Source organism: Rhinichthys klamathensis, unplaced genomic scaffold (assembly GCF_029890125.1).
Source record: "Rhinichthys klamathensis goyatoka isolate OS25496 unplaced genomic scaffold, OSU_Roscu_1.1 h1tg000011l_1, whole genome shotgun sequence".
NCBI lineage: Eukaryota > Metazoa > Chordata > Actinopteri > Cypriniformes > Leuciscidae > Rhinichthys > Rhinichthys klamathensis.
Window position 1 is genome coordinate 1,267,633 of NW_026606564.1, and position 26,430 is coordinate 1,294,062.

At 39.2% G+C, this 26,430-nt stretch overlaps 1 protein-coding gene across 3 annotated transcripts in view; it reads right to left on the bottom strand.

Moving 5' to 3' along the window:
* The window catches only part of pde4bb (phosphodiesterase 4B, cAMP-specific b), a 74,409-nt gene that overhangs the window by 13,878 nt on the left and 34,101 nt on the right, over positions 1 to 26,430 (bottom strand). For 2 of the 3 annotated variants that reach the window (XM_056263494.1, XM_056263502.1), the window contains 4 exons: positions 19,717 to 19,914; positions 17,800 to 17,836; positions 17,626 to 17,696; positions 17,303 to 17,352 (listed from right to left, as the gene is read on the bottom strand). In XM_056263494.1, coding sequence (XP_056119469.1) covers positions 17,303 to 17,352; positions 17,626 to 17,696; positions 17,800 to 17,836; positions 19,717 to 19,914 — 356 coding nt within the window. Of the gene's footprint in view, positions 1 to 638; positions 661 to 17,302; positions 17,353 to 17,625; positions 17,697 to 17,799; positions 17,837 to 19,716; positions 19,915 to 26,430 lie in introns of those variants that run through there. The other variant, XM_056263509.1, reaches the window with a different exon arrangement.

The window sequence follows — 26,430 nt, forward strand, 5'->3', positions numbered from 1 at the left end:
CTACAACAAATACAGTAGCAGATATAATCTTGACAACACCAGAACATTGTTTCCTATCAAAACAGGATGAATCTCACCTTTCACAACAGTCAAAAATTATCATGACAAACTGTGCTGGGCAACACGTTGAAAAAAAACTGTTCAAAATGAACATTATGGTCCTGTGGCTTGCATAACTTTCATTAAACAAAGACAACAGTATTGTCATTCATTTATACAACTCCATTTCTGCATTATCTTATCTAATTTTTGTCTCATTACAGGAAAAAAATTAAATAGCAGCAACAAAAATCAAACTTCAAACACATAAATCCTACAGGCGTCACACGTCAACACTGATTAACCAGATTAACATGTACTGACATTGCACATTTTCAGCACTGAAACTGCAGATCTGATACAATTACACTACTAGACAAGCTGATTATTAGACTCAAAGTAAATGTCACAAGGTGTTTCACAATTTCCCTTTTGCCCAACCCCATGACGTACATCACCACTGAGTGAACGTTGAGACTCTTTACCATTGACCTTTAAAAACTGTCAAACCTTCCTTGCTAAGGTCTACAGGGCGTCTGACTTTGTTTGATCGGCCTACCGTTTGATTCTCTTTACAAAAAACCATAGTGTGAATTTACCCAGCATCCTCTCTGTCCCACAAAACCACCTCTGTGAGAGCGTTTGGCCGTTCCAGCCGCCCCTCCTGCCGTACACTGCCCCTCTCTGTGTCTTCGTGTCCCCAGCCGCAACGCTGATATATGGGCCAGGTTTTCCTGATTTCGCCCATAAAGAGGCAAAGAGTCGGCAGCTTCTCGTTTCCGACTGGTCTGCTGGATGTGACTCATAAAGCAGAAAACTCACGACAGATGTATGATTCAGATGCTTTTGATAGTCATGGCCAATTCAATGTCATTTCGAAACGGAGTGGACAGGCTGATGCCGGTAAAATGCTTTCTCAAACGGATCCAACTGAAACAGACTGTAGCTGTAGGCCATGTGTCTTTTTTTGGGGTTTAAAAGGGACCTATTATGCCCCTCTTTACAAGCTGTAATATGAGTCTCAGGTGTCCCCAAAATGTGTCTGTGAAGTTTCACCTCAAAATACCCCATAGATCATTTATTATACCATGTTGTAAATGCCCATTTTTAAGGGCAAGGAAAAACATGATGTTTTTGTGCATGTATCTTTAAATGCAAATGAGAGTACAATTCAGAGCCACCGAATGACGAATACAAAAAAGCGCGTACGAAATTTTCGGAGCAGGGGCCTTTACTTGAATGCTGCTGTGAAATGCTCTGGCGAGGTGATAAACATGGCGGACTGTGTAGAGGTCACTGAGGGCGGGGTCTATGCTAATAGGGAGGAGTCCGTCAGCAGTTGTGGGCGGGGCCTGTGCAATATGACATCACATTGCATAGAATCTGCAGACGGCTTGTTCTGAGACATGTTTTATGTGGAATTAAAAAAAGGAGTAGTTTTATTCTATAATTTTACCATTATAGGGTGGTTGTGTACACACGCTGCCGACACATTTATGTTCAAACACCATGTAAAAGTGAATTTTGCATTTTTCTTTAAATGAAAAATTACAATTATTTATATATTACTGAAGAAAAGGTGAATGGTACCTACACCTGCCAAACTCCCCGTCATGAAGCCAAGGTGTTTTGGGTGATTCTCCTTCAATGTAAGTCTATGGGAGTTTTTTTCCACCCATTTTAACATCTGACAGAAATGGCAGATTGCTACAAAAAAGTGCCATTGCAAAGTGCAAAAAGTGTGTAGCACACCAGTCCTAAACAAGTAATCATTCATGACTACCGCACATACTAATACGGAAAAGAAAAAAACTTTTGCTAATTTAGTAAAAACACAAGTATTTTACCTCTATACTTAATTTTAATTCAGAAATATCATGAAAAATACTAATATTAAATATGATAGTTTTTGTGGTGTTGCACTACATGACACTTTACAACCTGAACTAACTTTGTCTTGTCATAAAAAGGTCAAACTATCTATATTTAAAGAGACTTACTGTAGTATTATTTATGTACCATTATATTGTTTATTATTATTTTGAACAAGATTTATTTTTCTTCTCAAGAATACATTTTGAATGAGTTTTTCTTCATTAAGATATCAGTACAACAACTGCATAACCTATTATGACTGTACAGCGAAATAAAAATCCCTAAATTTGTTAATATAAAAGTTATTTTACAGTACGTGTGAATCACATTTAGTATTTTTGAGTAAACTGGCAGCTAGAAAAAAAGATTGTCACGTCATTGACCCATTTTGTGAATCTTTACAGCTATTATGTTTATGTCAGTGTTATTTTGATCCAAATGACATATCCAAAAATAATGACAGTCTGGGACCCCTGCCCACATGTCTAACCCACACAGAAATGAACGAAGCGCGGAGGTTGAGTTATTTGTTGGAGCTGATGGATTGGTGGAGTTTAGCTCATTGGATCACGTTCTAGAGGCGAGCACATGTTTGTCCTCTGGCACGGCTCATTGGCTCTCACCATCCCACTCTTGTTTTTGTTTGTCTGGGCTTCGCACGTGGGCAGGAGGACTAGAATGCCAAACAGCTCCATGAATCAACACTGTGTCATCGGGGTCAAATGCACTCAGGCCGGCTGCCAAAAACGACGGGCGTGCTTATCTGCCGTCCGAACAAAAGACTTGCAAACAATTAAAAAATACTCAATTATCTAAAATATCATCATTGATAAAACAAATCATTTTTGTTGGGAGAATAATGGGACTTGGAAAAAAAGAAACAAATGATCACAATTTATTCCTCATGTGGGCCTTTTGCAGTTTTGCCACACAATCTGCATTATGGGCCGAGGGGGTCTTGTGTAGGTTATTTGACATTTATTGCTCCTACGAAACACTTACTCGGGGGTCTTACTTTCACTCTCTCCAACAGTGGTTTTTATCTCAACCTACATCTAATGCTGCATCGCCGGCAAACAACTCTTTTCACACACTTCCTCTCCTTTGCTTTCTTTCATTCTTGCTCCCTTTCACGTCTGCAACTCATCTTGTGCCTGTTTGACAGCCTCCACAATGCACCATAGAGAGCTTTTGGCCCAGAAATTACTTTAGGGAAGGGACGCCGGTCAGCTTTACAGCTCTGCTGACGTCAATGGCATAATTCAAATACTAACCAGGGTGCACGCTTTAAGACCCGCACCACCGCTCTTGCAGCCTGGGTGGATCGAAACTCTGGACTGGATCTGCACTGCGAGAAAACATTCAGACCAGATTAGGGAACAGAAATCTGAGAATGACCTAAATATCGAAACAAGAACAACAAGAAATGTGTTTCCAAGCATTTTAAAACAAAAGGGAGTCTTTTATTTTATCAATTTGAGCAGGAAACATTAGCAGTGTCATAAATTGATCCCTCAGCTATAAATATTAAAATACTTGACAAGGGTAATAAAATTGATTGGATATATACCGGTAATTGCATATTTGTCAATGGCATATTTGCAAGTTTTGTAAATAATATAATATAATAAATCCTTGTGGTATATAAATTCAGCTGCAGCTGAAGTTTATAAAAAACTATTCTGATGGATTAATAGTTAATAAGGTTATATATAATATATTATAATTAGGGGTGTAACGGTACACAAAAATCACGGTTCGGTACGTACCTCGGTTTTAATGTCACGGTTCGGTACGTTTTCGATACAGCAAAAAGAAAGAAATGCCAGAGAAATTTCCCATTTGTTAAAAGAAAAAATATTTTTTAATAACTGTGTTTTCCTACATCTTGAAACTTTCAGGTTTATTAATGGGGGTCATCTTTGAAGGATGAACAAATAATGTTTTGGTCATCACATTAAAAATAATATTTAAATATATATTTATTTATATATTATTTGAGTTTTGAAGTGCTGGAAAAAGATGTGTGAAGTACTTGAAAGTATTTCACTATTCCAGCCAAGGTTACAGTTAGTGTTAGCCTACTATATTAAATCCATGGTGAATGTTGCTGGTCTGTGGACGTAAAGTATTACTAGTTCATTCACGGCACAATATTTCTCCTGGTTTCCACGTCAGCGCTGTTTGATCTAATAAAGATCTACGGTAATAACGGAGAAATGTGAATCCTTCTCAGTAGATCTTGCAGCGATGTTATTACTTCAGTGGCAAATTCATTTTCTTTACTGGATCTCTTAGCGCTGTGTTGTAACACTGTCGCTTGATCGAGATCGGCTCGCGCTGCACAGATGTTGCTGGTCCGAACTGATAAACGACCCGTGAAGCACATAATGAGTAGCGCAGTTTCGTTCCGCTTTCATTACGCTTGCCATTTGATGTTGCGCAATGTTGTGGTGATCGCGCCAGCGCGAATTTTGTCGGCAGGAAAAAATGGTCCAAGGAATCGTTCGGTTTGTATGCGTACCGAACCGGAAGCCTCGAACCGAAACGGTTCAATACGAATACATGTACCGGTTACACCCCTAATTAGTGGTGCTTGCCTATGGCAAAGCAACACTAGTGTTATTGTGCATACTTATTATTAGTGGTGCTTGCCTATGGCAAAGCAACACTAGTGTTATTGTGCATACTTATTATTCTTATTCTTATTATTCTTCTGGCCACTTTTTGACGCGCTACTCCTCCCGCAGTTTTTGTCACAGACCCATGAATGAGGTGTCAAAACGTGCGGCCTGTTCGGGAATGGTGTGCTATGACTTTTATAAGGGATCGGGGGTACGATGTTCGCCCCAGGGGCGAAAAACCGGCCGAAAAATCCCATAGACTTAACATTGCGTCAAACTTTGACGAGTCGTAGCTCGGAACGAGGATGTCGCAGAAACGTGTAATTTACCACATTTGAAGAGGCTGACAGGCTCTGTAAGAATATACCACACAATGGGGTAAAAGTTGCACCCCTGTGGGGCAGGAGCTGCCCAAAGTTGCCCCATTGACTTACTATGGTGTAGGACGGCCCATGAAATGGGCCGTCCTACACCATAGAAACCGCTTTTATATTGAACATAACTCTGGATCACAGTGTCGTAGAGACAAGGGGGCGGGCTCATTTTACTCAGACGGCCAATCAGTCTCTCAGGATCATTGTGAAGCTATCAAGCCACGCCCTAGCAACCATTTAGAGCTCCTTAGCAACAAGTTCCATAGACTTCCATTGAAAGAGATCAAAGGGATATCTCAGGATATAAGTGTCATAGAAACATGAGGGTGGGCTTGTTTGACTCGGGCCAGCAAACAGCCAATCCTGAATCACCTCAACACTTACTGGCCACGCCCTAGCAACCATTGTCGAGCACCTTAGCAACCAAAATCCAAAAAGGGATATCTTCCATTCTGAATGTCACAAAGGCGTGGGAGTTGGTTTATATCATTTATACTGACAAGCAACCTTTGGAGTTTCATGATTGGCAGCTGCCAAGCCACTCCCTAGCAACCAAACAGAGTACCCTAGCAACCATTTTGCAAGACCTATATCTCTGCATCAAAACATCGTATAGAGAAGGGGGTTGGTTTATACATTCACATTGACTTTGGAGCTTCATGATTGGCAGCTGCCAAGCCACTCCCTAGCAACCAAACAGAGTACCCTAGCAACCATTTTGCAAGACCAATATCTCTGCATCAGAACATCGTATAGAGATGGGGGTTGGGTCTTTTGACTCATGCTGGCACACAGGACTTTCAACATGCTAAACATGCTAGCTGTGAATAGCTACATGCTAATATTGATTAGCTAAGTGCTAAATCATGCCATGAACATTATAAAAACTCTATAGTAACCAAATGTGAACACTACCAACCACCTAGTAACACCATAGCAACCATCCAGAATACCATAGCAACCACCTAAAACACCCTAGCAACCGCCTAGCAACACCATAGCAACCACCCAGAATACCCTAGCAACCGCCTAGCAACACCCTAGCAACAACCCAGAACACCCTAGCAACTGCCTAGCAACACCCTAGCAACCAACCAGAATACCCTAGCAACCACCTAGCAACACCCTAGCAACCACTCAGAACACCCTAGCAACCGCCTAGCAACACCCTAGCAACCACCCAGAACACCCTAGCAACCGCCTAGCAACACCCTAGCAACCACTCAGAACACCCTAGCAACCGCCTAGCAACACCCTAGCAACCACCCAGAAAACCCTAGCAACCGCCTAGCAACCACCCAGAACACCCTAGCAACCGCCTAGCAACACCCTAGCAACCACCCAAAACACCCTAGCAACCGCCTAGCAACACCCTAGCAACCACCCAGAACACCCTAACAACACCCTAGCAACACCATAGCAACCACCCAGAACACCCTAGCAACAACCTAGCAACGCCCTAGCAACCACCCATAATACCCTAGCAACCACCTAGTAACACCTTAGCAACCATGCTAGCAACATGCTAAACATGTTAGCATGATGCTAGCAATATGCTAATAATGCTAGCATCTACCTAAAACATGTTTGCAACATGCATATTTTTGCTAGCATCATGCTAGCAACATGCTAATCATGCTAGCATGTTGGTAACATGATGCTAACAACATGCTAATCATGCTAGCATGATGCTAGCATGATGCTAACAACATGCTAATCATGCTAGCATGATGCTAGCAACATGCTAATCATGCTAGCAACATGCTAGCAACATGCTAATCATGCTAGCATCATGCTAGCAACATGCTAATCATGCTAGCATCATGCTATTAACATGCTAGCAAAATGCTAATAATGCTAACATCATGCTAGCAACATGCTAATCATGCTAGCAACATGCTAATAATGCTAGCAACATGCTAATAATGCTAGCATAATGCTAACAACATGCTAATCATGCTAGCATGATGCTAGCAACATGCTAATCATGCTAGCATCTTGGTAAAAACTAGCTAACCGCACGCTAGCAACCGAGCGGCGAGTTTTGCCACTGCAAGCACCACTTCACATTTTCTTCTGGAAATGTACATTCTAGTTCTTATTCTTCTTATTCTTCTTATTCTTCTGGCCACTTTTTGACGCGCTACTCCTCCCGCAGTTTTTGTCACAGACCCATGAATGAGGTGTCAAAACGTGCGGCCTGTTCGGGAATGGTGTGCTATGACTTTTATAAGGGATCGGGGGTACGATGTTCGCACCAGGGGCGAAAAACCGGCCGAAAAATCCCATAGACTTAACATTGCGTCAAACTTTGACGAGTCGTAGCTCGGAACGAGGATGTCGCAGAAACGTGTAATTTACCACATTTGAAGAGGCTGACAGGCTCTGTAAGAATATACCACACAATGGGGTAAAAGTTGCACCCCTGTGGGGCAGGAGCTGCCCAAAGTTGCCCCATTGACTTAAAACCGGCCGAAAAATCCCATAGACTTAACATTGCGTCAAACTTTGACGAGTCGTAGCTCGGAACGAGGATGTCGCAGAAACGTGTAATTTACCACATTTGAAGAGGCTGACAGGCTCTGTAAGAATATACCACACAATGGGGTAAAAGTTGCACCCCTGTGGGGCAGGAGCTGCCCAAAGTTGCCCCATTGACTTACTATGGTGTAGGACGGCCCATGAAATGGGCCGTCCTACACCATAGAAACCGCTTTTATATTGAACATAACTCTGGATCACAGTGTCGTAGAGACAAAGGGGCGGGCTCATTTTACTCAGACGGCCAATCAGTCTCTCAGGATCATTGTGAAGCTATCTAGCCACGCCCTAGCAACCATTTAGAGCTCCTTAGCAACAAGTTCCATAGACTTCCATTGAAACAGATCAAAGGGATATCTCAGAATTTAAGAGTCATAGAAACATGAGGGTGGGCTCGTTTGACTCGGGGCAGCAAACAGCCAATCCTGAATCACCTCAACACCTACTGGCCACGCCCTAGCAACCATTGTCGAGCACCTTAGCAACCAAAGTCCAAACAGGGATATCTTCCATTCTGAATGTCACAGAGGCATGGGAGTTGGTTTATATCATTTATACTGACAAGCAGCCTTTGGAGTTTCATGATTGGCAGCTGCCAAGCCACTCCCTAGCAACCAAACAGAGTACCCTAGCAACCATTTTGCAAGACCTTTATCTCTGCATCAAAACATCGTATAGAGATGGGGGTTGGTTTATACATTCACATTGACTTTGGAGCTTCATGATTGGCAGCTGCCAAGCCACTCCCTAGCAACCAAACAGAGTACCCTAGCAACCATTTTGCAAGACCTACATCTCTGCATCAGAACATCGTATAGAGATGGGGGTTGGGTCTTTTGACTCATGCTAGCACACAGGACTTTCAACATGCTAAACATGCTAGCTGTGAATAGCTACATGCTAATATTGATTAGCTAAGTGCTAAATCATGCCATGAACATTATAAAAACTCTATAGTAACCAAATGTGAACACTACCAACCACCTAGTAACACCATAGCAACCATCCAGAATACCATAGCAACCACCCAAAACACCCTAGCAACCGCCTAGCAACACCATAGCAACCACCCAGAATACCCTAGCAACCGCCTAGCAACACCCTAGCAACCACCCAGAATACCCTAGCAACCACCTAGCAACACCCTAGCAACCACTCAGAACACCCTAGCAACCGCCTAGCAACACCCTAGCAACCACCAAGAACATCCTAGCAACCGCCTAGCAACACCCTAGCAACCACCCAGAATACCCTAGCAACCACCTAGCAACACCCTAGCAACCACTCAGAACACCCTAGCAACCGCCTAGCAACACCATAGCAACCACCCAGAACGCCCTAGCAACCGTCTAGCAACACCCTAGCAACCACCCAGAAGACCCTAGCAACCGCCTATTAACACCCTAGCAACCACCCAAAACACCCTAGCAACACCCTAGCAACACCCTAGCAACCACCCAGAACACCCTAGCAACCGCCTAGCAACCACCCAAAACACCTTAGCAACCACCCAGAACACCCTAGCAACCGCCTAGCAACACCCTAGCAACACCCTAGCAACCACTCAGAACACCCTAGCAACCGCCTAGCAACACCCTAGCAACCACCCAGAACACCCTAGCAACCGCCTAGCAACCACCCAGAACACCCTAGCAACCGCCTAGCAACACCCTAGCAACCACCCAGAACACCCTAGCAACCGCCTAGCAACCACCCAGAACACCCTAGCAACCGCCTAGCAACACCCTAGCAACCACCCAAAACACCCTAGCAACCCCCTAGCAACACCCTAGCAAACACCCAGAACACCCTAGCAACATGTTGGTAGCATGATGCTAACAACATGCTAATCATGCTAGCATGATGCTAGCAACATGCTAATCATGCTAGCAACATGCTACTCATGCTAGCATCATGCTAGCAACATGCTGGCAAAATGCTAATCATGCTAGCATCATGCTAGCAACATGCTAATAATGCTAACAGAATGCTAACAACATGCTAATCATGCTAGCATGATGTTAGCAACATGCTAATCATGCTAGCATCTTGGTAAAAACTAGCTAACCGCACGCTAGCAACCGAGCGGCGAGTTTTGCCACTGCAAGCACCACTTCACATTTTCTTCTGGAAATGTACATTCTAGTTATAATATAATATAATATAATATAATATGATATAATATAATATAATATAATATAATATAATATAATATAATATATGCAACCTGGCGGAAGAAGTTTTTGGTCAGCTGCCGTTGAACTTTTGTAAGTAACTTAGTAAGTGTAAGTAAGTGTAAGTAAATAAGCAACATTGTAACTAAAGAAGTAAGTGTAAATAAATTAGTGAGTAAGTTAGATTAGATACTAGATAGATAGATAGATAGATATAAATTTGGATTTAGTTGTAATAGTTAATGAGGTTATATTTGCAGAGTTAGGTAATAAATAAGTATAATATTAGAATATTAGAAGTCTACCTGCAGCTGACCAAAAATTTCTACCACCAGGGTTTCATGTACCAAAATAAGCTAGCTGACTTATACAAAAACATGTAAACACACGCATACTCTAGCATGCAGGCATGGTGTGTACACGAGCACAGGTTGTTTACACATCCTGCAACATCTCATCAGAATATGAGCAAAAGCAAACCTGCAACAGTCTTGCTAATATGGTTTAAAACCCCTAGAACAGTTGCATCAGCACATCAGGTAACCACAAAAACTGTTTACTGGTTCACATCCAGTCTGATCTGTATGAAGAGAGCATCACAAACAGACATTATGCAATGCCTATTTTGCTATAATTTTTAACCAACCGGTGTTTTGGTGATTTTTTTAGTGGATGCTTTAGTGTTTTAGTGTCCTAATAGAGTAACGAAAGAATCACATTAACTATAAACATGTCTGACAAACCAGAAATACATTTGAAATAGTATTGTATTATATACTTAAATACTTGTATTACAAGTTGAAACCTAACAAACTTACTTTCTTTGCATTTATTTTTTGCTTGAAAAGTACTAAGTTGTAATAAAAATGGTCATGAGCCGGATCACAGTGCTCCAGTCCAGACAGTGATTTCACACAGCTGCTTTTTCTGTTATTAAACGTTCATTCATCCTGATGCGCGACCTTGCTTCTCCAGCATGACGGGCCCTTGGCAGTGTGAGAGACAGATTTACATGAGAAAGTACAAACACAGGCCAGAGGATGAGACCTCTCTCCCCGAAGAGCTCCTGATGAAAGTTCTTTTCTTTATTTTCTGTTTTTCTTCTCCCTCCCTAATTTCTCTGGAAGTGTTTTATGAAGCCGTGGTTCACGGCCAGGGCACTGGCAAAAGGGTCCTATGACGACACAATGACAACAAAAAATAGAAAGTGGGAAATGAAATCTCTCTCTGCTGCAGCTGTGACTTCAGATTCAGTCGAAGACACGCAGCTGAAGGGTTTTGTTATGCATATAACTTGTGTATTGTGACAATTTTGTTTTTAATAGAGTCTGCTGAACACTGTTTTTTACAATGAAAGACGTTTATTTATAGGAGCAACATGACAGTATGTCTGGTTTGTCTGGTTGTGTTTGTCGTATAAATTTGTAGTTTATTTTTGATGATGATGATGATGGCGATTATGACTAAAATGAACCACAAGTAAATGACATCATTGAATACAACATCAATTACTTTATAACAACAACAACAGTTACGGTCATTATTGTTCTTATTATTTTCCTTTATGAAAATATACAATATGCTGTCTATTTCTATGTACTTAAACCCACACTAAACTAGATACAGACATAGAATAAGATATAATAAAATATAGCAACGATTTGATAGATTTAAAAAAAAAGAAGAATAAATATTTGGTGCATTTTTGTCATTTCCCATGGTTGCTATGAGGCCTAGTTCATTTCTACCCACAGACATAAATTGCAACCATGCTAATAAATAATAGATTATGGTCTGTTTATCTCTCTTTGAGTATGTACTTATTATGTATTAAAGGGTTAGTCCACCAGAAAAATGAAATTATCTCATCATTTATTCCACCTCATGTCATTTCAAACTGGTATGCATTTCTTTCTTCTGCTGAACACAAAATATGTTATTTAGAAGAATATTGATTCCCACACAGTTTTGGTTCCCATTGACTTCCATAGTATTTTATGTCCATACAATGCAAGTCAATGGGAACTGAAACTGTTTATTACCAACATCCTGTTCTGGAATTAAGAAGTGCATACAACAACTTTCGTTTTTGGACAGACTAAATCCTTTAAATTATTTATTTATTTAAACGTACGTGTATGTATTCATTGCAAGGCCAGAATTTTTTTTTTTTTAAAGAAAACGAATTTCTTAGCCTTCCCGTGGCGACTTGATAGTGGGATTGTTTAACTCAAACTGACTTCTGCTGCTTCTGATTGCTTTTACAGGGAAAAGCTGGCCATAACTGCAGGTCTAGGATCAGTTTTCTCCGTAATAACAGCATATTGGCGATTTGGCAAACGATCCCTTGCTTATATGTGTTTTCTCTCTGGAGAGTGTCAAAGGGTTCTATTTACGTGTTTTTACAGCATCGAACAATGTAGCCAATCACAAACATATCTGTTGATTTCTTGAACGCAACGTCCAATCAGAGGTGTTTAAGTTAGAATGCACTAACCCGAGCGGAGCGCTCTTTGCACGCTTTCTAGGCGATATATAATAAATCCAGAATTTGAATAAAACTTTAGATTTCTTTTTTCATGCTTGACCAGCAGCCACATACATGCAAAGTTTTGTGAGTGACATCCGCTAAATTCATGTATTTGAGCAATTATTATTGTCATGTATGCATGATTTTTGTCTCCTTTCCTACAAATTTTTTGTATCTCATTTGATTAATTGTACTAGCCGTCAATCTGAGTGGGCCAGTGTCAGCCTGGCCCTTATGTAGCCTCGCCATGTTAAATGTATAGAGTAAAAGTGAAAGTCAAGCATTTAGTCATGAAACATTTCAGTTAAAGTATTAAGCAATGAAGTCCCCGCAATCAAATAACAGCAACATCCTCATGCTGTGTTATTACACACACAACCAGCCATCAGGGACAGCGGTCTACGTGAGGACTGCGCAACATTAGATACAGTATACTCTGATTTTGTACTTAATATGCTTGTGCAACGTATGTGAGCAGAGTTTTCCACCATTTTCAGCATGTGAGTGTGTGTGTGTGTGTATCTTCCTGCCAGGACCATGAGGAGTCTACGCTTTCAAACGCACAGGAAGTGAAGGTATTGGTTGGTGGGTGGTGAATGACGTCAATGAGGCTAAGAGGCCTCTGAAACAGGAACCAAAACATCCCACAATCCTTTGCCCCCCTCCTCTCAACTCTCAGCTCAGTAGATCAGTGGCGCAAGCCTTTACACCTGGAGCGTGTGCACACACACACACACACACACGCACACACGCGCACACTCACACGCACAAATAAACACACCTGCAGGCATTTACTACACATGTGAGCATGACTTTTTTTTTGCAGCATAAACCAAAAACCACTTGGCAAAATCTTACAAAAACATTGTACAATCTCACATTTCACCTCACATAAGAAAAAAAGGAATTATATTTTGCATAAAAGGCCTGTTTTAGGACGATTAAGATTTTTTTGAACTGTGAATATTTTCATGATAATTGAGCACATTTGTTCTCTTCACTATAATAAGAATTAGTTTATATATATATATATATATATATATATATATATATATATATTCCCATTATTCACAATAGTGTTTAAGTTCAAATCTACGGCAGTACAAATAATACCATGATGTATAAATACACTACCATGATCAAAAACCGGGCCGGAACAATGAAATCACAAAATAAACGTATATATGCAGTAGAAATATTGCTTAAAAGTCTATATATGTGTGTATTTGATCTTTTATGTGGTTGTTTTTTCTCTCTAGTAGGTCTAAATAAAAAACATGCCCACACATACATGGTTCCATAAATGCAATTAAATGCAATTTCACCCCAAATTTAAATAATACATCATATATATTGTATTTAGTATTTCTTTCTTTTGATTTTGGGGTGAAATATGACCCGGATATGTTTAATGAGACTCACTTACTTAAACTCTCGCACAAACCTCTGAACACTTTCATGACTTTTATTAACAGCTGTGCGCACATAATCCTGCTCTTGCATGCTTACGCACGCATGACTATTCACACCCGCTCAAACACACACACGCATGCATGCAATAAACACAGCTTTATATATGTGTCGCGGCACTGCATTTACGCACATTGCGTCTCTGTGGTTTGTGTGAGCGTAAGAGGTCATGCAAGCATGTTATCTTACTCAAACTTTCATTCTCCACCTACTCACACCCACACTCTCATTTCTCTTCTTCAGAGACGGTGGGATTTTCAGGCCGCTCAGATGGAGAGAGTTGCGGTGGCCAATTGTACTAACCGTGATAAGGGAGTGTTTAAAACGTGCACAAGAGCCCAACAAAACCTGCTGCTTCATTTCACAAAAACAAGAACATGCCCGGCTTATACTTCTTCACAGTGGCCGAACTAGAGTTTTATACAGGGGGTGGCCAGGGGGTGGCCACTGCTACTTTCGGGGGTACACAGTACACACACAGTGGAAAAGCTTGTGGAAGGAATTGGGTCACTCTGTTTGTGTCTATAAGTGTTGAACATCCAAAATATTTGCAGAAAACAAAGCTGAAGCACCAAGTAGATAAGATACCGCATGTGTCTGTTATGAACTGCTGCATTTATTTACCAAAAAACTAACATTTACAAAAAATTTTATTTTTTATTTTAGTTTAGATATTAGATATAGCAGGCATCAAGCAGACATGTCCTTGAAAAAGTTAAACAATTTTATTGCCCATCAAAATAAAATTTTATCCTGGGAAGATTAAATACAACATAATTCTTTCTTTATAATAATTTATAATAATTCTAATTCTAATTATTTAATTTATAATTAATTTTTTTGTTCATTTTTGGGTGAACTATCCTTTTAATCTGGCAAAATCATCTCAACTTAAATTCCTGAATTGGGTATGTGATTGACTGCCTGTGTGTGGTAGATGCTCTGACCTGTTGCTGGTTCTGAAGTCTGACCACACTGACTCTGACTAGCCAGTGGTGATGCAAGGGCTGGCGGGTCTGTTTGCACCTGATCTGCCTGTTAGTATAGTCATTTTAAGCCAAAATGGGGGTCAACCTTGAACAAATTGCAACAAGCAAACTCAACTGATTTTGTATCCTCAATATGTCTTGAGTAAGGAAAAAAAAAGTCCCAAAGAATCCCATTAGGAAAAGTTTAGAAAACAAAAGCAAATATAGCCTATTCATAAAGTTTATAACTATTTTTAAAGTTTAACCTTTAGATATCACCATGAAAATCACTGAGTTGATTACTTACATCAAGACAAACAAAAAATGTATTCCAAGTTTTTTTTAAATCGTTTGTTAAGGACAAACGGTGCATAATCTAATTACGTATGTGCTAATTTGCATAAATACCACAACAGATCTAAACATTGAGTCTAGCCAGGTGAAAATGTCTTGTTGAATCTTGTTGACACATAACAGTAAAATACTTAATGTTAAGGTCTGAATGGAACCCATTTAGGCTACCCATGAGCATTAATACATAGAGGCAGGAAGAAGAACTTTAGAAACCAGCCTTTTTTAATTATTAAGAGATGGGGTTTGGGTTCTGGGTCTGTGCGACTGTTTCTGGGGGACGAGTCTAAGGGAAGAACAGGAGAATGCAGAAGACAAAAGGTAAGTAAAATAAAAAGTGAATCCCCAGAAACAGATTTCGAAACTTTCCCCTATAATGGGATTCTTAGGGACTTTGTTTCCTTACTCAGGACATAATGAGGATACAAAATTATTTGAGTTTGCTTCTGTTGCAATTTGTTCAACCTTTTTTTTTCATAAAATGACTGGACTATGTTTGTGCTTATTTTAAAATAACTCTGATATCTCTCCCTTTCTTTTCATGTTTAATTGACCCTGTTCAAAAATATGACAAATTTAAAATATGATTCCAATCATATTCATATTCTAATCATCATCCAATTACCAACATTTAAATCTTTCTCGCCAGTATAAAAAAAAGTGGTTTTGGTAATTTTCACAATTTCATGGCACCCCAGAATATTTTGTTGTGTGAATATCTGAACATACCAAAAGAAAGAACAAACCCTGTGCTTTTAAAACAAAAACAAAAAAATAATGTTATTCTAGCTTCGTGCGTCTTTTTTTTTAATCAACACTTGAATGGTGGCAAGTTTCATAAAAAGCAACGAGCAAAAAGCTGAGAAAATCGCATTTTTATCAAAGACTACATCTAGATAAGATTCATAATGATGATCAAAACACAGTAGATCGAGTCCATCAACAACCTACACCATAAAGCTTCATAGTCCTATAGTGATCGCATTATGATATCGCTTGTTTCTGCTCTTATTTGCCTGCGTTTTGATCTCCTATCCTCACATTAGCTAGAACATTTGTATACTGTAACGTACACGCGGCAAGGTACTGTATATGCGTGTAGGCCTAATGTAGGCTATGGAGCAAACCACCCTGATGCTAAACTTTAAAAGCTTACTTCAAATATGATGCTTTCTTATTCGGTGAGGTTCGGTATCTTGCAACCATCACTCGTCCTCTGCTCGTCCGTTTGAAAACTGCGCGCGCCGCGCTGCCGGCGAACGTAATTTAAAAAAAATATATCAGCATCAGCAACTGCCAGTAGCAAATAAAATTTTGGGGTGGCACCCGGGGTGGCCAATCGCATGTCAGGGGTGTCCAGTGCCACCCCGGACCCCCCTCTGGCTCCGCCACTGCTTCTTCACCCCAGAATCAAAAGGATTTTTTATCCATTGCATTGTGAAAATTATGCTTATTATATGCAAACGTTTTCCGGGGTGTAAAAAAGAGCGACAACAACTCTTCCTCTTCTCTAAAGCGGCCCAACATGGCCTCACCCCCTTTATGGCGTGTTCCCGGGGGGAAGGGTTTATGTAAATTTTAGGGTTCGTGATGTCACCATCCCAGGAAAAAGCTTGTTGTAGTCCCTACCAGCCGTTGTTGTAGTCATTAAAAAGCAATTTCTGTAAAAGAAAATATCTCCCTTTGCTTTGAACTTTGAGCGTCGTAACTTTGCAGATGTGAACAGCAACATTACACACAAACTATAGTTAAAAAACTGAAATCATAATCAAGGACGCCTTTAAGTACAGTAAGTAATTACTTTTACTCAAATACTTTACACCACTGCATTTGAACACCCCATGAAACCCCATAAACACCCCAAGATAATATGGCAAACTGAACTGATATAAATATTGACGGCTCATCTTGGACTCAAGCATAAGCATACAACATTTTTTTGAATGATTGATTGGGTCCTTCAATATGTCCTGCCCAAACATAGCAAAGAAACATGAGATTGTCAAGCTACTTCATTGGGCCTTTAATGCTGATTTTAATAACAAAATCATTTGTACTTATTAATCTACCAATGTCTGTTTTGTGGTAAAAATTCGAAAAGGTGACATCACATTTGAAACGTTTTACATCTTCCACTGAGATACCCTTTTCCCCAGGATCCTTTAACACTCTCTCAACCTAACCAATAAGTAGTTTGCCACTTTATATTTATTCGTAACGCAAATCTTAGTCGTCCCTTCATGATACTGTAAGCCTTCAAGCGAAGATGACATGAGTAATTTACATTGAGGTTCACGGCCACTGTAAGGGAACTTTCCTCAGTCCAACGTCTGTGAATGGATTCAGAAGATCTTACCTAACAGGTTGCCTTTGGTCATTGGTGGTTGACTGCTGACTGGTGATCTTCTATTAAGTGAAGCAGAAAAATAAATACATTAGAAAGAAGAGCAGGAAAATAAATGAGAACATTCAATAGAAACTGATAATTCCATCACCAACTGATCACACTAGACTTAGCATCAATAGACGTCATTAGACATTTACTATTGTCATTATAAGGCCAGTACAGTAGGTTAGTGTCTCATCCATCCAATCGGACAAAACATATTAAGTGAGTTCTGCCCTCTTGTGGTATTTTCTCATATTACATTTCATGAAACGCATGTAAACGTCACTTACTTGCTGGAGGGACACGGCACATTTGTCAGGAAGCTGACATTATTCCTAACAGTGCGAAGACTTGCAAGCACCTATTGAATAAAACGACAGCAAAACAGATGTGTAAAATGTGTAAAATCATTCACATTTTGTTCATTATAGTCTTCCATTCCAGAAAGCAAAAGCCAAACGTACCTGAGCAAAAGGAGTGACTATCAGATCTTCCCCATGTCTGACAACCAAAGAACACAAAACAATCATACAGATTACAAAACCTGTGTGCTGTACTGTCCATCCATTCTATGATTCGCATTCCGTTCAAAATAAATTACTTTATTAGTTGTTTACTTCATACTTCATGTGATATACTGAGCAATATGTTAAGACCGAAAGTCTCAGATTTAAAGAGGTTATGTTATGCATTATTTCTGCATTGGTTCTATAGTTTCACTTCTTTTTGAACTGCAGCTGCAAAGACTTGAATGATTTATTGCAGACGTGCTGAGTGCTATTCGTGAAGATCTACCTTACTGCAGAGTTTAATGTCAAACCTGCTCTCACACACTTGCCTGTGTGGTGTGGTGAACCTGAAGACCTTGATTTACTGATTCAGGTGTGTACCAATTGAGCTAAATTCTGCCGGAAAGTTATGTTAGACTGTGAAATAATTTGTCAAGGACTATTTCTCCAAGGAGGCTAAAAAAAAATAAGATGAGAAAATTATCAATAGTTTAAAAACAGTATAAAAATAAAATAAATATGATGTACTATGAGATCAAATCATATGTAAAACACAATGTAAGGTAACAGCAAAATTCATCCTGACAAAAATATATATAAGCTTCCTAATTTCAGAAGTCAGTCACATATCACTGCAAATCTGCCAAAAGTAAAAATATATACTACTACACGAATAAATAAATTACTAAAAAAAAAATTATATAACAAAAAATTTAATTAAAAAAATTAAGTAAAAATTTAATAAATTACTAAATAAATAATAAAATAACAATATAACATAAAAATATATCAAATAAAAAACTAAAATAAGTAAACAAATGAATAATTAAGTAAATAAAAGACTATAACTACATATGGTAAAATCAAACAAACAAATGCAGTTTAAAAACTACGAATAAATGATCAAATGAATAAAAAAGATCAAATTAAAAAGTTTTCTTGTGATCTCGACTTCATTTTCTCATGATCTTGACCTAACAAAAGTTGTTTCTCGTGATCACAACTTCATTTTCACATCCGACAACAAAAGTTGTTTTCTCATGATCTCTATCATAAAAGTTGATTTATTATTGGACATTCGTTAGACATTTAATCTTTTCTTCAACATTAAATGACGTGTAATCACAAAATACAAAATAGTGGCAGTTCATGCTGTATCTCGTTCAGATCATGCACGTAAAGCATCATTTCGAAACTAAACAGACCTTTATGGACCTCATCGGGTCCAAGCACCAATGGCCCATGACCAAGTAAACATTTTAATAAATATATCATGTTTATTTATTAAATATTTTAGCAGAAATTATTATATTTTATAATCCTGGAATGCAGAAATACTACAGAGAATAAACTGTAATATAACTTAAGACATGTAATTCTTGTGCTGCATGTGCTTCTGAGCTGGTGCCAGGTTATGTGAGAATGAACTAGATCTATGCATTTGTTTCCATTCAAAGGGATTGAAACCGATAGAAAAAGATTAAAGACTCAACATTATCCTGTGGCTTCCTCTAGTAGGCAACATTAATATCACAGTTTAGAATTTGCTGTTAGCCTCCCGGGCATCATAAATTCATGAAACTAAGCTTGTTTGCTCAGATTTGTTCTCCACGTCATTTAATGTTGAAGAAAAGACTGAATGTCTAATATCAAATTGCAGTTATAATTGTTTTTTATGTCAAAAACAACTTTTGTTATGTCGAGATCACGAGAAAATTTAAAATGTAGTCTTAAGGCTTCCGTACTAACAAATAAATAGTGCTGTTCTTTGTGTAAATTAACTGTAGCTGGATTAAGCACCTTTGATTTATTGTACCAGTATTGGTGTATTATTGTGTCAGTAAAGGTGTAAAGTGCTGAGTTTTTACTCACAACTGTTCTCCAACAAGGGAGGAGTTGCGAGAGGTGGATTTGGGCGAGAGGTCATAGTCACTGTCTGAGCGGTAAAGGAAAGACTCTCGCCGTTGCCCGTGACTGGCCATGTTGGGATGCAGGACCATACCAGAGCCCGGTGACACTTGTAGGTCCAATGGACTGCAGCCGATAGAGGGTCCATTCTCCACCTCCAAACTACAGAGACAGAGAGAGACGCATAAGGTCAACATGGTGATTACATGAATAAAATACCATCCCACAAACTAATATTGAAGTCTGCAAATGGAAAATGACGACCTGCATGCAAAATCACACACTTTATATATTGTTTAAATCTATAAACAGCACATAAAAAAAAAAAAAAAAAAAAAAAATATATATTTGTGGTTGTCACTTTAATAGAAGTCTGTCAGACGGTTTCTTCCGGTCTAGACGTGGCTGGTTCTTATTGAGAGTAAACTGCCATAGATATAAACACTAGATGTCGCCTTGGGGTTCTAAACATGCGTCAAAACCGCCGCCATCTTGGAACAGGGGTCTTGTCATAGGAAGTAGCTAGGTAACGCTGAATTCATGGATGATGCCGGACTTTTGTGCTGCGTATGGATGTTTACACGAACGAAATCTAAAAACCAGACAGCAAGGGATTACATTTCACAAGATTGTGATTTTTTTTTCTTTTTTTAAAAATTTCTCTGGACTCTATAATAAATACATGTCTGACCGTTGGAACGAACCAAAACAACTAGAAAATCGCATTCATGATGATTTATGGTGATTTTATTTCCGTTAGACCTTTTCCTACATTGACGCTGATGAGGGATTCCCCTGTTTCAAGATGGCGGCTCTATTGACGCATTCGTTCCAATGAACTGCCGTAGCCAAGGCGACATCTAGTGTTTATATCTATGGTAAACTGCAAAGTGGACCAGATTAAATTACTTTGCAAGAGAGAAAAGACATAGGAAATGAGAGGGCAAAATAAAAGGCTCCACATTAACACCCTAAATGGGAAAAAATACTTCCCATATCTTTTGTTATGAACACACCCTTACGAAAAAGAAGTATACTTCAAGTTCATTTTATGAAGTCTACTTAAGGAATGTTCAAGTATATTTTTAAAGGAACCGTATGTAAGATTGTGACCAAAACAGGTACTGCAATCACTTTCAAATTACTGTAGAGCGGTGTATCCCCTCCCCCTCCCCCCTGACTCGAGGTTGCCAGATAGGCTGCAGGATCCAGCAAATTCTTCTCCGTTTTCAGCCGTCTCCATCTTTCAAAGGCATCTCCTATACAAATCCTTGTTTTATTTCGGACTTTGTCACGAAGTATTTTGGAATAATAACGAGTTTTTTTTTATTCGTAACGTTAGACATGTTTTTATCCAACACGTTTGTAGCTGCAGCTGTGGTAACTACAGCAGAGCTGGCAACCCGGATGCCGCAACACTACTGACTTCGTGATTGGTAGATAGGTGGAGGGTGGCGCATCAGACCAAAACACAACATCAACATCAGTTGAGGGCTGCAACTGCACTTTTTAAATTACAATATCCTGGCCGGACTACTGTTGTCAGTGATATAAGTATTTGAAATAAACATGATTTCTTAATGTCTAGTGTCATATCAGGGCCATTTTATGATTAATTGAAATACATTTCTTACATACGGTTCCTTTAAGTATACTTTATGTAGTAATACTAATATCAATGTGTACTTGGAGTAAACTTGTAAGTGTACTATTTCAATACTACTTGGGACTATATTGGCCAACTTTCAGTATATAAAAGTATACGTTTAAGTGCACTATAAGTGTAACAGTAGTAAACTTTAAGTACACAACTAGCTTTCTCATTTGTAATTCATCTGTACTACAAGTGAACTTATAAGTATACTAGTGGTTTACTATTTTAATAGTAATTTTTTAGTTTATGAAAGTACACCCTGAAGTGTACTCACAGTAAACTACTAGTAGTTTATACTGCAAGTGTACTTGTACGTTTTCATTAACATTATACATATAGTTTACTATTTATATATTATTTTTGCACTTGCAGTATACTACTATGTTCAAATGTAGATACTATTTTTTTTTATACTTGAAAAATACCTTTAACTGTACTTTAATTAATTTTTAAAACATTTTATTAGCTTCATGCATCCTTTTTTATTAACACTTGAATGTCGGTAAGTTTCATAAAGAAAGGCAACATTTTAAACAAAAAAGTTGAGAAAATCACATTTTTGTCAAAGACTAGTTACGCCTTGATCAGATTCAGAACGATGATCAAAACACAGAGTAGATCGAGTCCAACACCCCCAAAGCTTCACAGTCGTTTTCTCTTTATGGGTTCGACATTTCATTTGGTAACATTAAGCAGTTTTAATTTACATGCTGTTTAATGTTTGATGATCACGTTATTTTACATTTGAGTGAACAATCTTCTATCACTTGTTTCGGCTTCTTCTTCTCCTGTGTTTTGATCTGGAGATTCTGTACTAGAAGATGTCATAGCGCCCCCTACCGTATAACAGTGAAAACATGGATAGCTGGAAAATTCAGTCAATACGCTGATTTCACGCAGCCGCCATTTTGAAATGGCTTCGGTGGGAAGATAACCGGAAGTGTCACCTTTATTCATAGGAGAGTCGCGAACGCGATGGCGTATTGTTGTGTTTAATGTAGAAATTAGTTATTCTAAAAATGTACATACATTTCTTTCATACTTTAGACTATATACAGTGAAATTAATTTATAAATAAAATTATTTTTTTATATATAATTCAGAACGTAAAAAAAGAAGCAGGAACGAACTATATACATATCATATCGGATATTAACATCCAATAGTGTAAATCGCGGCAGCAGCTTCAGGTTGGTAGTCCAAGGCATTGTTGTCTATCTGTACTTCCGGGCTTCTTCCCACCGGAGCCTCGCTTTCGATTTCAAAATGGCGGCTGCGTGAAATCAGCGTATGGTGGGGAAAGTAAGGCCATGTGTCCACCAAAGCGTTTTTCCACGCGCCTGGCGTATGTTTTCAATTGTTTTCAATGGGAGCGCCGCGTTTTTTAAACGCCATGAGCGTAACGAGGCGCTGAGCGTTTTTTTCAAGCTCTGCGTTTTTTACTGGTCGCCGAGAGTTGAAAAATGTTCAACTTTGGATAAAACGCAGCGCTCATCACTGTCACTTTTTACCCAGCCGTCCAATCACAGTGGAGGAGGGGCGGGATTAATACCACACCGAGCAACTGTCACAACATTCTTTCTGTACAACGACATCAACCAGCAGAGATAACCGAAAAAAATGGATGAAAAATTATTTTTTAGTATGAAACAAATTATCTGCGAAATCAGTTACAAGTAAACTGTGCTGCGGATATTCTGTATCATAGCAACGAAACGTCTCAACGGAAAAAAACGCTGTGCTGCCAAAACGCTCTCAAGCGCCCAGCTAGGCGTCTTCAGCAGAGCGTCTAGCGTTTTCAGCTGGCTAAAAACGCTTTGGTGGACACACGGCCTAAAGTAGAATTAAAGTAAATTCCTATGTACACTACCAGTGGACTAGCCTACACAAAAATTCAGATACGCATTAGAAACATACCTGTTTTATATCAATATTCTAATCGATATTTTCAAACAATGTAAGTTTCATAAGACTGTATATGAAAAACTATGTAAAAAAAAGGTATATTTAATAGGCTACTCAATCAAAAGAGGTAACACAACTACAAGCCAAAGTATACTTTGAATATAAATTATACTTTTAAGTATATCTCGATCAAAAGATTGAGTACAAGTACAGGCCAAATATACTTGGACTTTTCTCTCAGTATAAGTCAAGTACACTTAAGTGTAATTTAAGTATATTTCTGAGAAGTATATAAAATGTAGACTGAAAGTATACTTTCTTATTTTTAGTTTAAAACAAGTATACTAATAGAACACTTGAATAAACGTCTTTTTTATTAGGGAAGCCATTGTAAAATCTGGTTCCTGAAGCAAAACCAGTTGAGATGCTAGACAGTGTAACACAAAAAGCAAAAAGGCAAAGGAGAAAGAAGGATGTCAGAGTTTAAAAGAGAGATGTATACAGAAACTATTGAGCAGAAAATAATGTAGTCAATGCAAGAGCAAATAGAAAACAGCACTGAACAGAGATGAAAACATTGAGAGGGAAGAAAGGGATCATGGAGAACAGGCCAAAATTGATGCTTTGAAGTGAAGGTCATTGAGCTGCCTGCTTCAGTGAGAAAGCAAAGCAAACCATTTGAGAAAGACAATTTCCCTTAAATAATGTTATATACATGTACTGTATATATTTTTATTGAACACGTCTCATGTTACGACTGTAACCATTGTTCCCTGAGAAGGGAACGAGACGCTGTGTCAGAAGTAGTGAAGCTATGGGAATGCCTCTGCTTGATTGCGTCTAAAGCACCTGTGTAATCACTCATTGGTGGAACGTCGTACCGTGATGCGTGTTGGCGTACCGCGGAAGCAAATTGCACACAGGAATGCAGGAAGTATGGCAGGCCGACGCAACATCGCGTTCCCTTCTAAGGGAACAATGGTTACAGTCGTAACTAGGGCTGTCACTTTACGTTCGAAAATCGATTGCACAATCGATCGGACCAACCAACACAAGTATCGAAAACGAAAATAGGGAATCGATTTTAACGGCCTTTTTTTTTTTTTTTTTTTACCAAAAATGTGTTTTAGGTGGACAGATCAATACAGCACACAGAACATGTAGGATGGCGGAAAATAACAATGTCTTTTCTGTTAACCAAATGCTTTTTAATATTCGCTATTACTTCAATGCAAGTGAACAAGCGCGCCGTTATTTGTTGCGTAGTGATGTGTGTGTTCAAGTCAGCCAGAAATGCGCAGATTCTGCTCAATACGCTGTATTTAATATATCATGAGGACTCACGAGTTGCGTATTTGCGCAGATTTGGCTTACACGAACTTCCACAGCAAAGAAAGTGAGTAAGAAATACGCCAGATTGGCTCGTGATTTGACAGCGTTACCCGCCAAAGTTCATTTTTACCCGCATTTGGTGGGTTGGAGGGTGTTAATTTCAATCTCTAAATGTTGCGCTCCTGTTTGTCATTGTGCACGAAACTTCACACCAATAAATCATCAGAAATATTGCTGACTTGCGCGTCTCAAGCATAGGTCTCAAGCACCCTCTTTACGTTCGTCCTAATGCCTGTTAGGTGTCCGTGGATTTGCCTGTATTTGGTGATGAAAATGGAAACGTCTTTAGACATGGAAAATCGATTTTACAATCGATTCAATGAACACTTATGTCTCAAAAATCGAACAGGATTTTTTCACAAAAGTGACAGCCCTAGTCGTAACCTGAGACGTGTCGCAACCTTTCAAGGGCCCTCGTTCTACGTCAGAAGTAGCAACGCTATGGGAACGATAATACCCACTATGCCATACTGACAACTGCCGAATAGAGGAGGATAAAAGGCCTGCAAGACTACTAAACGAGAAAGCCCTAGAACTCTCCCATGTATAGCAGGTCTTAATCTCAGTGTACCATGAACATGATACTAGAGGGTGTCTCCCAAGATATAAGAAAGCAGCTATGGCCAAGCAGAAAAGAAATCCTGAAGGAACTCCAGTACTGAACCAACCTGGCAGGGTCCAACTTGCGATTCCTGCACCATCAAGTAAAGACTCTCCACATCAAGGCATATATTTTCCTCATGGAGGGAGCTCTAGAGTTAGGATGGTCTCAACAACCTCAGTTGAGAGATCAGTGTTCATGAGTTGGACCCCTCAGGGGCCAAACCCATTAGTCCGGAAGGTTTTTTCCCCCTGCCTGGGACAGAAGGTCCCCCCTGATGGGAATCTACCATGGAGAGCCATCGAGAAGATACATAGGTCTGAGAACCATACTCTAGAACTCCCGGGAGCAGATTGATTGGGGGGGAATTCATCCAGATGAAGCCTGCAACATGGCATTCAGCCCTAGCGGAGCTTAATGCATGAGGGAGAACCAGAGCAGACAGTGAATTGTTTCCTGAGAATCAAATAAGTCCACTTCTGCCTTCAAACAGAGAGAGCTTGACAGAGACAGAAACACCATTAATATATCCACTACATATATACAACACACTATAAAAAGCACAGCTAAATGTGACATTTATTATAATGTGTTTATGTGCAGATTGTTTTAAGTTTCTTTTCGAGGGAACTTCTACACTGCATCAGCTGCTGATGCTATGGGGACGACCTGGTGTCTGAGGCACGTGTACAAACACGCCATTCAATGGCCAACACAGTGCGATGACGTTGCAAGGTGAGCCCTAGCGTATAAGAAGGGTGCCTAAGAACACGTCATAAGATTCTTAGATTCTTAGTAAAGAAAGAAAGAAAAATAGAAGGTAAGCAGACATTCAAACATTGTGTTCCTCCAAGCCCAGACTGATCTCATGAAATGGCGTATGTATGACACGCCAATTCGTATTTCCATTTTTGGCGTGCTATCAACACGCATAATCGCTTTTCAGCGTGTTTATCAACGCCGTTGACTTAACGTGATATTACTGTATAAATATATGACCTACCCCAACCCCGTCCCTAAACCTACCCGTCACTGGTGTTAATACTATTTATGAGTCTTCCCCTACCATCCTAGAAAAAAAAATATTGCTCCACAGATGTAGATATGAATTTTGCTTCGTTTTGCT